Genomic DNA, 15,679 nt, shown 5'->3' on the forward strand with positions numbered 1-15,679 from the left:
TTCATTTATGACACCAGTCAAAATGGAGCTAACTTCTCCTCCTACTTGGATTTTAACATAGATGCCGACTTAGAAATACAAGCATTAAAATAATATAGAATTTTTGTAAAAAATAATGTAGTTTTATTGTCTACATTGAGACAAACATCTTGTACAAAGTTAAAATGTAAATAAATATAAAGAGGTAGAATAAAATTCCATAATAAATAATCGAAAGTTAAATTAACCATAAAGTTAAATTTGTTCTTTGCTTCACCGCATCTTCTGTTTCTTGACCTTGATGACCTTCTCACGAAAGTCTTCTGAGATATGCCCAGCTTTTCCATGTTATACTCTTTAACTGTCCTTGTAAAATAAGGGCAGTGGGTAGAAGATCTTTGGCATCAATCATACCATGGAGATTGAGGGTCTTTTTGTTGTAATCTGGTAAATAATAGAAGAAAAAGAAGCTTAATTGAGGAAACCAGAAAACCTTGCTTAGAACTCTCGTGGCCAGTTGCGTCGGCCATGTTGAACATCACTAAAGTGCTCTAAAATTTGGTAAAAATGAGAAGTAACTAAGGACCCACAGACATCTTATTTTGTCTGCATCGCCGGTATATGTTGAGATACAGGTCAATGTATACTGCAGTGTACCCTTGGGGGTGGTCCATTGACCTTAACAGAACAAACTAGGAACTACTTTCAATTTATTACCAGAACAAATGCTGTGTGTTAGACTGTTTTTACAGGCTCTACAATCTGTTTACACAACTGACTGAATGTAGACACAAGTGGATGACATTTAAAGGGGTTTTCCAGGAATAGAAAAACACAGCTATTTTTTTTTTAAAACAGCTTCACATCTGTCTCCAGGTTGGGTGTGGTATTACAACTTGACTCCATACACTGGATGCAGAACCACACCCAACCGGGAGACCAACGCGGAGCAGTTTTCGAAAGAAAGCAGCTCTGTTTTTCTATTCCTGGATAACCCCTTTAATCAACTCAATTCAAAGGGCCTGCTGCAGGTAGACCGAAGTATACATCGGCATAACCTGGCATGAGATATGTACGTAATATCTTTAGAAGCTGGACATGACGGAATGTATTTGACTCTTATTTGGTCCTTCATTCAACTGAATGGAAACTCTAAGAAGGCCCAGTATATCTAGTTTTTAGGTAAGATGTTGGATATCCTTTCGACCTCCTCATTGTGTGAGTGCCAACCTTTATTTGTGATAAACATACACATTACTGATAAATATGGGCAGAGAGGAAGGAGGAGTTGTATGGAGGTCGGTGACCGGGTGAGGGGCAGACCCCAATACTCTACCTCAACTGATGTATTGATTTTGTCCAATACAGGTCTGAAGTTCTCTACCATAGATCCGCTGCTGGATGAATCTGTAGGGGAAAAGGGAAAAAGCGTGAAATTTACAGCTGTCATACAACTGCCCTCATTATCTTATCATTAACCATTCGTATTCCATATGAGCTCCTTATTATCTCGTCGTTCTGATGTTGTAAAATAGAAATTAAAATCTATATGCAGGAAGCAAAAATGTAAGTGACCTATTGTTTAAGTTTAAAGGGGTATTCCAGGCAAAAACATTTTATCTCCTATCCAAAGGATAGGGGATAAGATGTCTGATCGACCGTCACGCCCCCTCCCATAGACATGAATGGAGGGGGCGTGGCGTGACATCACGGTCCCAGTCCGAGAAACCAGGAGGTATCTGAAACTAGAGGTGCAGTCCCCGCAGGGGGTCCCAGCAGCAGGCCTCCCGCGATCAGACATTTTATCCCCTATCCTTTGAAGAGAGAGTACGCTTTTTTCTATTGCAACCGTACTGGAGTGTATTACTGTATAAAAAAATCTCTTTAATCTCTTCAATTGTGATGCCATAAGGTCTCCCTACCCTGCTGCCACATCCAGACTCATTGTCTTGTGCCGCTCTGCGGCAGTGATTCTAATAGCAATGCCTGTAATCTGCATGTCATACTGAATAACAGTATTATTTCACAGTACACTCCCTCTGCATGTTATGGCAAGGAAAAGTGTTTTACACCCCTATCGAGGCTCTCTGTAGCTGGAAATAGCCGTTTTTTTTTATAGTGATTCACTGCAAATATATTCGTATCAAACCAAATTTGTTCTGAAAATTCGATGAATCGGCCGAATCAAATTTTTTTAAAATTCTCCTATCTCTAGTAGTAACCTATTTTCATACACTTTGTTAGGGAATTAAGTTAGACGTAATCCCAATCCTGATCTCCTGATCCTGATCTCCCACACTGGATGACCTATCCTGTCCAGTATTACAAAGACAGCCCAATGATGTGCATAAACACTGTGTAATGCTTCATTTCCCCTATAGTGGCGCTGTAGGGAAATTGAACACTTCCTGACAGGTTTCCCCACAGATGACAGCTGCTCGCTGGTGCAATCTTTTACTGTGATAACTATTAAAAATGGGGAGAAAATAAATTTTCACTGGTCTGAAGATATTTCATTTAGAGGACTCAGTCTATCTTAAGGGATGTCAGATAATACAATACCTACCTCTATCTTGTTGGGCATTCATATTGGCAGTAAAGTTGGTGAAAATCTCATCCTCCACCCAAATGTCATCAGTGTTGGGTTGAAATTCATCTTTGCTCACTTGCCTTTGGGATAAGAAAACATTGACCCGTTACCACGAGACGTACAATGACATGTTTATCAGAATATACACAGTGGGACCTGTTGTCACGTTATAAGGTCTAAATAAATGACTATAACTGAGCTACTGGGAAATGGTTGTCCCCCTTGAAAAAAGAATAAATCAAAGCATCCTTAAAGGTGTTGTCTGGGCAACATTTGCTCCTGGACTGGGGGTTGTATAAAAATAATGAACATACTATACTCACCTCCTTTGGTCCTCCCCACAGCTGCCACGCTGATGTTCCGAGTCCCGCGCTGGTCTCTGATTCTTCCTGGTTCTGCGCCATCCCACCCCAAAGGATCATGCCTGCTCAGACAATCCGTGAAGGTGGTGGAACACCCGATTCACTGAGCGGGCAGGTCCTGTTGAGTCGGCATGGCACCGAACCTGAAATAAAGAGAGACGTGTGGAAGACCTGCATCATCGGCATGGCAGCTGTGGGGAGTGGTCAGGGGAATCCAGAGGAGTATGTGATGTTTATTATTTTGACCCAGCCTGGTAGATTTTTTTTTGCCCTGAAAACCACTTTACTGTTGCATAATATTAGCCCTATTAGATGGGTCATGTATTTTATTTTTTTAAATGTAAAGAAGGGAGCAGCTGTCAGAAAACAACTACTCATTCTTAATAATGCAATAGAACAGCCATTGATTACATAGAAGAGAGGGGAGGAGGGGGGAGGGGGAACCACTAAGATTAAAATATCTCCCCAGAATGGTGTCTGGTGTATGAAGCCCCTTCCTTTTCATGACTGATAGACAATTGCTCCATGTTTTCTAGCTATGCAGTTTATCTGGAGTGAGGAGTTCTATACATGTTCTCACCACCCAGTAGCAAGGATGGTGGCATGACCAAGGTTGAGACCCCTCGTTCTGATATGCTGATATGTTGTACATGCCTTGTAGGAAAACGTATTATTCTAGTCTCATGTATAGCCACCATCAAGACAATACAGGTAGTACAGTAGCCAGAAGAAAAGAGCTCATATGTCAATTATGGGGCAAACTAGTCTCTTTACTGGCACCATCACTGGGCAGAAAAAGAAGCAACATGTAAACTATAGGGTAATGATTGGCCACAACAACCCATGGACTGGGATTATTAATATTATTATTAATATTATTATTAATAATAATAATTACACTAGTGCTATTGGGCACCTAATATAGTGAATTATGGGTCGAGTTCATAAACTAAACACAATACAATGTATGTTTACTCTTCAGTTGCCATAAGGTCCAAGTAGGTATGGTAGACCACCAGTCTAACCCCTATTAAGAACCATGAGGGTCTCACCTTTTCTGCCTCCTCCACTTCTTGAGCTGAAAGAATCCCACAATGAGAAAACTTATTACCAAGACACCGATGGCTGCTCCAACTCCTCCAAAGAGAGCTGACTTGGACATCTTGCCTTTGCAGTCCCCTGATGCATAGATGAATTGATCCGTGTCTGGACAACTGCATAAAAACAAATCAACATAACATGAGGTACAAAAATAAAATGATGGCACCTACGGGATCCCAAAAATAAACTTTCAAGCATTGGGGCTCAGGTGATTCAGGTCATGCCTCTCTAGTGGTTGAAGGACATGTGCCAAGAAACTCAACCAGCAGCTGAGGAGGATGTGTATGTATAGAAGGTCGGTACTCAAGGGCAGGTGCTGTGCTCGTGGTAGTAGCGTAAATAATAAACAGAATAATTCCGGCACCAGCTTCTTTGCCCAGACATGGTGGGAATATTAAAAAGCTGTTAAGGAAAAAGGAAGCTTTCTGGATACAGAAATTAAAGACACTCAAGCCAAAACGGCTTTATAGGGACCGTGAACTAACACGTTTTTTGATGTGATCATTCCCTAACAATATCCTCTCTTTTAGGATATTAATGTTGTCATGATTTGTATATTTCTCTGTCTCTTATTCTTTCTAGATTCAAACGTGTGATCCTACAGGAACATAACACTAGCGGGAGCGCATGATATGCAGATACGTGTTTCCTGTTTTTGTTTACATAGCCATGTGCTTTTCTGTTGTGTTTACCCTTTTTCTTGACGCATTGATGAGCTGTAAATCATCATTGAAACTCATCTGTGGTTCCTCTACACCCAGGAAGTTACGTATATAAGTGTGCTTTATACTGTTGTCTGTATACAATTGAGAAAGGCTATATGCCGAAACGCGTCTTGCGTACCTGTAATATGCTATATTACTAAATAAAGTTGATGAAGCAAAGAAGCTGGTGCCAGGATTATTCTGTTTATTAGCTGAGGAGGATGTGAGTACTCCATTGGCCAGTGTTCGGGACATTTAGTTCCGAACGCTGTGTGTGCTGCGGGGGTTTGCCACACCCATTCTGACATCAGGCCATGCCCCCTCAATGCAAGTCTATGGGAAGGGGCGTGGCAGCCACCACGCCCCCTCCCATAGACTTGCATTGAGGAAGCATGGCCTGTCGGCACAGGGGGGCATGGCCGCCCCCCGTAGCATGCTCACAGCGTTCAGAACTAAATGTCCTGAACGCTGGCCAATGGAGTACCTCTTTAACGTAAATGGAGATAAGAAACTATATAAGACACAACCAATGTTCAGGTGTGGTTTCTTATTCTAGAAGATGTACTTATGATACAACTGCATGAACTCACCTGCAGCGTGCTCCAGTGTTTGGGAGAATCAGGCAGACACCATCATTACAGTCATGATGATTTGGGGAATCTGCATCACAGTCAGATAAACAGGTGACACCCGTATGTGTTCTATTTGCAGTATAAAAGTCTTTTAAACTGTCCGGAATTATTTTGCTACAAAGTTCTGTCAAACATAAGAAAGAAATAATGACATCAATATCACCCCTACCATCACTATTACTATTATTATCACCATCATTACCACCATCATCTTCGACTCAACACATTAATATCTTCATCACCATCAAAATCTTTACCATCAATATCCTTATTGACACCATTATTTTTGAGATCATCATTCAAATCATCACCATAAACCTAATCCGCCATCATTACTATTTTTACCATCATCAACGCCACCACTATTATCATCAACACCATCAACACCCCCCCAAACATCAAAACCACCATCTACATCACCCCCAACAACATAATCACCACCATCATCATCACTACCACTATCATGATCACCATCACCACCATCAAAACCCCCAGAAACATCATCATTTACACCATTATCATGATCACTGTCAACACCATCATCATTATCACCCCCAGCAACATCATCATCACCACCACCATAACGATCATAATCACTATAATCATCAACACCTCCAGCAACATCATCCCCATCATCATCATTACCACCACTATCATGATCACCATCACCACCATCAACACCCCCAGCAACATCATCACCTCAACTATCGTGATCACCATCTTTAACACCCCCCCCCCAGCAACATAATCACCACCACCACCAACATTATCCCCAGCAACTTCATCACCACCATCATCATCACCACCACCACTATCATGATCACCATCACCACCACTCCCAGCAACATCATCACCTCAACTATCACGATCACCATCAACGATCAACATCATTAACACCCCCAGCAACATCATCCCCACCATTATCATCACCAACACTATCATGATCACCATCCCTACTATGATCAGATTCACCACCATCATTATCATCATATTGTTAAAGAGACAGTAAATGGTTGTCACTCACCCTCCATGGATGGCACTGGAACTCTTTTTATACTGTAGCTGGTTCCATTAATACACAAGGGAGCTGGGAGGAAACAAAAGAAAACAGAGTTGAATCTTCTGGCGCGGGCTGTTCACCACTGTACAATATTAAGTTATAATATCACTAAATTCATCTAGGACATTGCTCGATTATTGTCTATAGATAGCAAGTACTTTATAGTATTAACAAATCTATGAATGGGGTAAAACCCATGTATGGCCTAGCCGGTACTTACATGTTCCACTCGTACAGTTTTCAGTTTTAAGATTCTCCAGTTGAGTCTCAACATCATGGAATACTGTATTATACGTCTCATCGAGGGCAACGGCGGACATATATTCCACCTCCACGATTATGGTATGATTCACAATGACGCTACCGTTCCTGCCAGAAACACAACACCAAGTTATACAGTGTCCTCTGTGTTTGACTTACAGGCCATCATATTTTCCATTAAAGAGGTACTTTGCCCCTAGACATCTAATCCCCTATCCAAAGCATAGGTAATAAGATGTCTGATCGCGGGGGTCCCACTGCTTGGGACCTCTGTGATCTCCCTGCTGCACCTGGCATTTGTTTAGTTTTTTTTTTTTTTTAAGTACCAAAATGACCAAGGAAGAAATCATGATGTTCCAGAGGCGATTATAGAAACTCACAGAGGCAACTAATAATAAAGCCTTGTCTAGAAACACTTACCTTATGTTCAGTATCTCCACATCTTTGTATCCTGAAACATTTCTGTAGAGCAAAGCCATCTACAAAAAAATAAAAAAAATGAATACTGTAAATAATTACATATCAACAAGTCTACTACTACATAAAAATAGTAAAAAATATATAATAAATATAATAATAAAAATAATCATAAATATTATATTAACAACAACAATTATTATTATCATTACTAGCTTAATACCCGGCGTTGCCCAGTTTTTCCTTCCTAATCCTTGTTGGGGAGGAAAATAAACAAAGGAGGAAGCTTTTGACTTCATATCCCGTCCTCATATATTGTTGTCATATCCCAAACCCATATCCCATCCTCATATACTGTTGTCATATCCCAACCCCATATCCCGTCCTCATATCCTGACCTCCTATCCCGACCTCCTATTCCGTCATCATATCCCGTCCTCATATCCCGTCCTCATATCCCGACCTCCTATCCCATCCTCATATCCGTCCTCCTATCTCGACCTCCTATCTCGACCTCCTGTCTCGACCTCCTATCCCGAACTCCTATCCCGTCCTCCTATCCCGACCTCCTATCCCAACCTCCTATCACAACCTCCTATCACAACCTCCTATCCTGACCTCCAATCACGACCTCCTTTCACAACCTCCTATCCTGTTCTCCTATCTCAACCTCCTATCCCGTCCTCCTATCTCAACCTCCTATTCCATCCTCCTATCCCGTCCTCCTATCCCGTCCTCCTATCCCGTCCTCCTATCCCTTCCCCCTATCCCGTCCTCCTATCCCGACCTCCTATCCCGTCCTCCTATCCCGGTCCTCCTATCCCGGTCCTCCTATCCCGGTCCTTCTATCCTGTCCTCCTATCCTGTCCTCGTATCCCAACCTCCTATCCCGACCCATAATATGTGTACCAGGTATTATTGAAAATATCTCCAGCCATACGGAAGTTATGTGAGAACATACCTTTCCCATTGATTTACATGGGACTTTAAACAGGAAGTTTTTGATTTCATACCCTGTCCTCATATATTGTTGTCATATCCCAACCCCATATCCCGTCCTCCTATCCTGTCCTCATATCCCGACCTCCTATCCTGACCCATAATATGTGTACCAGGTATTGAAATATCCCCAGCCGTACAGAAGTTATGTGGGAAAATACATTTCCCATTGATTTGCATGGGACTTTAAACAAAAACCCCGACCCTCACAAATGGGGGTAGTTAAGGGTTAAATTAACTACCCTATATTTTAAGTGGACATATAAGTAACATGTGACCAAGTTTTATCGAAATATCTCCAGCCGTTTGGAAGTTATGCAGTAACATATATTTCCCATAGACTTGTATGGGACTTTAAACAAAAACCCCGCCCCTGGCAAATGGGGGTGAGTAAGGGTTAAATCACCTATCCTACATTTGTTGTTGACATATAAGTAACATGTGGCCAAGTTTCATGTTAATATCTTTAGCCGTTTGGAGGTTTTTGTGGAACATACATACATACACACACACACACACATACATACATATATACATACACACACGTTGAGTTTTATATATATAGATTAACATTATAATTATTATGACTATAATTTATATTATTCCTAAAAAAAACGCACTTGCCTCTTTTTTAAAAATTGTCTCAAATTCTTCATAACCCCGACTTGAGATGTCCTCTAAATTTTCATTGAATATTCTATTCACAAATCTCAGCTCCACATTCACTGTGACATTTATTGATGGTCCTAAATAAATAAAATGTAGAGGAAAAAAATGTTCAGTAGCCATATCTATCTATCTATCTATCTATATATATATATATATATATATATATATATATATATATATAATTGATCAAGTAGTCCAGAGTGTGACTATAGAGCCTAAAATATCGGATAAACAGATTATTTCAGATAATTTGGGATTTCTTGAAGGAATTGTCCAAGATTGGAAAAACATAGCCTCTTTCTTCCAAAAACAGCTCCACCCTTGGGGTTGCAACAGGTTGTGTGGGGTATTAAAACTCGTCTTTATTCACTTCGATGGAACTTTGCTGCAATACCAGACACAAACTCAAGACACGAGTGGTGCTGTTTCTGGGAGAATGTTTTTCAGATCTAAGAAGAAGGTACTCTCTTTTTAGGGCACCCACATCCATTGGCCAGGGTGAAAACTTTAGAGCTTGCTTCCATATTTTAAAACAAAATTCCAGATCGCCCCCTACTTTTTAAAAGCCCATTTAAAGGACTTCATGGCCGGGTCCACGCGTAGTACTTTATCGTGGTCCTCATTTTGTTCTGTATTTTTAGTCAATACCAGGAGTGTAACCAAATACTGGAACCTAAATGAGGGTCAAATACTGACCCACATATTACGTCTGAACCCATTCTATTTGTACCAATAATCTCTCCTTACTGTAATGGAATTCCTCTGCCCATATACTAACTTTTTGGTGAGCTTGTGCTTATACACAGCAGCCAGTCTGAATAGGCAGAGCTGCAGTGTAGAAGCTTAAAAAGAATTGGGTAAAATATGGGAATGAGCATAATAGCATGTCCTAACACTATATTATAATATAATATAAAATAATATAATATTATATTATAATCTATACTAGGAGGTATAAATATACTTTTGCACTCTAGTCTTAGTTTGTATATTAGTTAAAATTGACGAATACTTACCAATTTCTATTCTCCCTGAGATAAACTCGCAGCGGTCACCAAAATATATTTTGCCACATTCACAAATTTTACCATTGAAGAAGCCCCCGTTCCGACATTGTACTGTGGAATAGATAACAATACACTGTTATTATAAATTCATCATTATACAAACCATATAGAGCAAAAAACTACCAATAGAAATGGCCCAAAAACACTCATTTTACATCCCTAAAAATTAGCCCAAAAACTGGATTGTTTTTCACTATTAAGTTCTATTGAACTCAATGGTAAAATATCCTTTAGTTGTAGCATAAGGTCCTTAGTTTCCAAAAAATGGACGTATTTTGGCACATCATTTGGCAGGTAATTTTTGCAGGAAATGGCCCAAGCTATGTCATGGAAGAAGAAAAAAAAAGACCTTCGGGCTTTAGCTATTTATACGATTCAAAAATTTTCGAAAAAATAAATCAAAAAGGCAGTACTTTATGGATTCAAAAACAACCCAAAAACTAAAAAGTCTTTAATTGAAACTTTGTTCACTTGAAAAAAAAAAAAAAATCTGACTTTTTTGAGCTGTAAAATATAGCCCAGAAATGTTGTCTGCACATAGTCTGATGGTCTTGGCATAATAGATGTGGAGGAAGACCAACCAAAAACACCAGAACAACACAGTCCAGCAATTTTCTTGGCATCTGGTTGAATGTGTTCTATGAACAGTATATATTGTTTTGTGGTCCCAGTAGGGTCCTACATTGGGAAATGTTCTTAAAAAAAAAGGTCCCTGCTAAAGAGCACCCGATAAATATTACCAAGACACTTACGTGGAGCAATGGTTATGGTGGGCTTTGGGTCGACAGAAGAAGTTGGGGCGTCTCCAGATCCTTCTGGTGTTGTGAACCCATCACCCGATCCTTCTGGAGAGCTGGTGCTTTCTGGAGATAGTGTTGAGAATATGTCCCCTGATCCAAATTCTGCATACAGTTCTACGCTCCTCTTCTTCATGGATTTTCTCTTAATTTCATTGTAGTTTACCTTTCTCTCCTCCAAAATCATGATGGCTTGCCTTTCAGGATGTTTTTGCATCTGTATTATGTCCTTTCGAAAGAACGTGACGTTCCTGTGACCGGATCTTTGTATGGACAACTGTCCATTTTTTGGTTCACTTTTAGATATTCCTAATACTAGAGAGAAAAAACAAGGCTATTGATAATGTATTTTTGTTGCATTTTATGTTTTTCTATACTGTCCATTTTCGCATTTCGGCAAATTTAGAGACAAGAGTTATTGATATGCTCCTTATTGTAAGGATCTGTTCATATGGCAGAATTTCCGCCTCAAATTAAAGCTCATAGACTTCTATGGGATTCCGTAATCCCATTCACACTTCTGAATTTCAGAATTCAGTAGTGTGAATGGGAGGGTGAAATCCCATAGAAGTCTATGGGCTTCAATTTGAGACAAAATTCTGCAAGCGTAAATAGACCCTAAGGCTGAGTTCACACTGTGGAATCTCTGGGCAGAATTTTTTGCCGGAGATCGAGCCAGCGGCACATGGACCGTGTGGACTGCATTGCCTTCCTCATAGATGTCAATGCATTTCTGAGCAGATCTCCCAAAAGATCCACCCAGAAATGCATTGCCGTCTATGGGGATGACAATGCAGTCCGCGCGGTCCTAGTGCCGCCGGCTCGAACTCTGGCAGAAATTCCACAGTGTGAACCTAGCCTAAGAGTCCCATCAGGAGATTACTTCTTGGGTAAAAGGATCCCTTGGCAATTAGGTGATAATAATGTTCCCCTGTACTGGAAAACATTCTTTATTTAAATCAACTGGTGCCAGAAAGTTAAACGGATTTGTGAATTACTTTTAAAAATCTTTACCTTTCCAGTACTTATCAGCTGCTGTATGCTCCACAGGAAGTTCTTTTCTTTTTGAATTTTCTTTATGTCTGACCACAGTGCTCTCTGCTGACACCTCTGTCCATTTCAGGAACTGTCCAGAGTAGGAGCAAATCCCCATAGCAAACCAATCCTGCTCTTGACAGTTCCTAAAATGTACAGAGGTGTCAGCAGAGAGCACTCTAGTCAGACAGTAAGGAAATTAAAAAAGAAAAGAACTTCCTGTGGAGCATACAGCAGCTGATAAGTACTGGAAGGGTAAAGATTTTTAAATAGAAGTAATTTACAAATCTGTTTAACTTTCTGGCACCAGTTGATTAAAAAAATTAAATAAAATGTTTTCCAGGGGAGTACCTCTTTAAAGATCAACTTTGGAGAAACTTAGCCGAAAATATACAAAAATATGTGCCGGTATATACTGCTATATATCAGCTCTGACACTTCTCTTTGATTTCTAACTAACAATGCCCAAACAGCTGAAGTACAATGTAATATTTCCTTAAAGGGTAGCTCCCACCATCCTATTTTTTTTTTTTGCTAGCCCGTTCCCCCCTCCCCCCCCCCCCGCTACGGCACTAGCCCGTTCACTCCTCCCCCCCCCCAACCCCGCGCCCCGCATACCCCGTTCCCTCATTACACTTGCCGTTACTGCAGAGTCCGGCAGCGGGAGTGCAGGGACAGCGGCGGCAACGAGGCGGCGGCGATGTGCGGGAGGAGTGGCCTCCCAGCCAGTGGCCGGGGAGCCAATGCGCTCGCTCCCGCCTGTCTGATTGACAGGCAGGGAGCGAGTGCAGCCTAATTGAAAAAGGACTGATTGCCACCCCAAAATCAGTCCTTTTTCAGTGGCCGGTTTTTAAATGTAAATTAAACCTTTTTAATGAAAACAAAAAAATAATAAAAGTACATTAGAGATATGTTGTAGTACATAAGTACTACAACATATCAAAAAATAAAGTTGGTGACAGTGCCTATTTAAATTACCCCAAAAAATGTTTGTTTGTTTTTTCCTAAAAATACTATGACAAAACAAAAAGAGCACCAAAAAAGTACCTGCAGCCTGCAAGGCAAACCCCATCATGACTGTGAAGACCAAGGACTTCATCTCGAAACTGTCCTTTACCAACAGGATAAAGAACTCATATGAGAAGACAAGGGGAAAGAAGCCTCCTTTTATATTGTGGTCCCCACATGCTTACGTTATACACTAATATTCCTATTACGCACTGTTGTTTATAGCACGTGTGTATTACAGGATTTTATGGTCTCAGTGGCATAAAACGCAGTTCCTCAATTGCTGATAGCTAGAAAAGCCTTGTCTCTTCCGGCACAATAAAGCTTCCTGACGGTGCTGATGTCTCTTGCTTTACGTCAAGTCCTTAGGGCAACTTTTTACTTGGAAAATACGCAATTCTGCTAAATAATTTACATAATTATCGCCCCTGTCTTTCCTTATGATCTCTGATATCTAACATTACATCAAATTGCTTGAACTCTTCTTTTTTCCACTTTTTCCTCCTATGTAGCTGTGACTGTTGGTTATTTTTAGTTGTCATAGCTGTTCGGTGTCTTTTTGTATTACGTGTATACAGATTATATGTATATTTTTGTATAGTACGATCGGACGCTGCCGCTCCACTACAAATGGATGTGACTCCAATACTGGGCATTTTTACCCTTGTGATGTTTTGATCAATAGCGATGTTGTAGACCTGAGGGTCCCCTATAAGCCCAACAATCCTCTTGTCAAAGGTTTGTTCCGGTAGTATGAAGTGCAGGAATGAGATCTCCAGACACTTTGAGAATGTGGAAACAACTTGGAATTGTAATTTGGTATGTAATGTGGGCATGGCCAGAAAATAGGCAGCTGCCCAGAGCCCCCTCTTGAAGGGGGGGGGGGGATGCCGCTCTGCCTGCCACAAGAAAGTTAGACAACCACTATCCGAACCACTCGCTCAGCCAGCAGCATGAGAAGGAGGTTTGTTACAGTGTGTCATCCCAATAGTAAGGTGGGGCGTGTCAAAGGGCGACCAATGGGTGGAAATTAGCTTTTGCCTAGGGTGACAAAAATCCTGGCACCAGCCCTGAATTTAGGCAGGAAATGGTCAAAGCTATGTCACCGAAGGCAAAAAAAAAAAAGACTATTGGGCTATAGCTTTTGATACTACTGAAAAATTTTCAAAAATCTGAAAAAAAAAATCAGTATTTTATAGGAGAGGCAGGATCAGCTCACCCGGCATAGACCCGCTGCGACACGGACAGGTGTAAACTCACCTTGTAGCAATCAGAAATAGAAGGGGAGTCCAGCGCAGCTTCTCACAGATATGCGGCTTTATTTTTTTCATGCAGATAACACACAGGACACACACAGAAGTGACGCGTTTCGGTCGGTGACACCGGCCGAAACGCGTCACTTCTGTGTGTATCCTGTGTGTTATCTGCATGAAAAAAAATAAAGCCGCATATCTGTGAGAAGCTGCGCTGGACTCCCCTTCTATTTCTGATCAGTATTTTATGGCTGAAAAAACAACCCAAAAGACTATCTATAATGTCTTAAAATTTAAATTTTTTTTGGCTTAAAAAAACCAAAACAAAAACAAGACAGTTAAAAAATCTGACATTTTTGAGCCGTAAAATGCAGCCCAGAAATGTTGTCTGCACATAGTCTGACGGTGTCGGCGTCATAGAGAAGTACAGTGGTCCCTCAACATACGATGGTAATTTGTTCCAAACGAGCCATCGTTTGTCGAATCCATCGTATGTTGAGGGATTTGTGCAATGTAAAGTATAGGAAGCTGTACTCACCTGTCCCCGCCGCTCGAGATGGTGTCCCCGCCGCTCCCGATGGTGATTCCGGGCCTCCGCTGGGCTCTCCTGGTCTTCTCGGTCCTCCGCTGTCTTCTCCGGTCCTCTTCTGTCTTCTCTGGTCCTCTTCTGTCTTCCGCAAGGCCTTACTGGGCCTGCGTAGCGACGTCATTACGCCGCTGCGTACGCCATTCCTATTGGATGACGTGCGCAGCAACGTATTGACGTCATTGGAGAGGGCCGAGAAGACACCGGAAGAACAGCGCTGGACCCGGAGGGCACCTGGAGCATCGAGGAGGGGTAAATAATACTTACCGCACCATACGGGGAACATTAAGCTGCTATCCGGCAGCAGCTTAAGCATTTGGCGCTGCCGGATAGCACTTAATGCGATGGCCCCGACATAAAAAAGCATTGTATGTCGATGCTGACATCGACATGCGATGGCCTCTGAGAGGCCATCGTATGTCGATTTCATCATATGTCGGGGCCATCGTAGGTCGGGGGGTCACTGTACAAGGTTGTGGTGGAAGAGTAACCAAAAACACAAGAACAACATAGTACAGTCATTTTTCTGGAATCTGGTTGAAAGTCTTCTATGAACAGTATATAATGTTCTTTGGTCCCAGCATGGTCCTACCCTGTATTAGAAATGTTTCTAATAAAATAGTCCCTGATAAAGACCACCCGATAAATATTTACTGAATATTTACTGAACATCTTGTGAAAATCCAATCATTCCAAAGTCCCTTGAGAACAGAGCATCATTTTACACTTTTCAAGCAGATGGATTAAATGTTGGTCACTGTCCCTTTAAGAGTTGCTTTACGTGCAGATAGGGGAAAGTCTTTGATGTGATTTTCTCATATATAATGAGTTTACTAGTATAAATGCAGTTGCAGATAGAATACAGGAACGATTCAATAAGATGTTAAAGGGGTACTTTGCCCCTAGACATTTTATCCCCTATCTGCCTGCTGCACCAGGCGTTCATTTAGAGCAACGGGTGCAGCTCCGGAGGCTCATGATGTCACGGCCACGCAATCTCAATGCAAGTCTATGGCCATCACGCCCCTTCCCATAGATTTGCATTGAGGCTGCGTGGCTGTGATGTCATAAGCCTCTGCCCCTCATCGCCAGTCATCTGGCACAGAGCGTAGTTTGCTCTGTGCACTGCATGTCTGGGGTGCCGCAGCCGAGATTGCGG

The 15,679-nt window shown here is 41.4% G+C and overlaps 1 protein-coding gene across 1 annotated transcript; it reads right to left on the bottom strand.

The window, feature by feature from the left end:
* Positions 1–263: 263 nt before the first annotated feature.
* Positions 264–12,765, bottom strand: LOC130367638 (mucin-3B-like). Its single transcript, XM_056570201.1, has 12 exons — positions 12,721–12,765; positions 10,594–10,953; positions 9,791–9,892; positions 8,730–8,851; positions 7,110–7,168; positions 6,649–6,797; positions 6,393–6,455; positions 5,327–5,492; positions 3,984–4,145; positions 2,546–2,649; positions 1,316–1,386; positions 264–423 (listed from the first exon to the last, which is right to left on the bottom strand). The coding sequence occupies exons 1-12, from the start codon at positions 12,746–12,748 to the stop codon at positions 388–390; spliced, it is 1,422 nt and encodes a 473-aa protein (XP_056426176.1). The 5' UTR covers positions 12,749–12,765; the 3' UTR covers positions 264–387.
* Positions 12,766–15,679: the final 2,914 nt, after the last annotated feature.

The sequence above is a fragment of the Hyla sarda genome, chromosome 4, assembly GCF_029499605.1.
Source record: "Hyla sarda isolate aHylSar1 chromosome 4, aHylSar1.hap1, whole genome shotgun sequence".
Taxonomy (NCBI): domain Eukaryota; kingdom Metazoa; phylum Chordata; class Amphibia; order Anura; family Hylidae; genus Hyla; species Hyla sarda.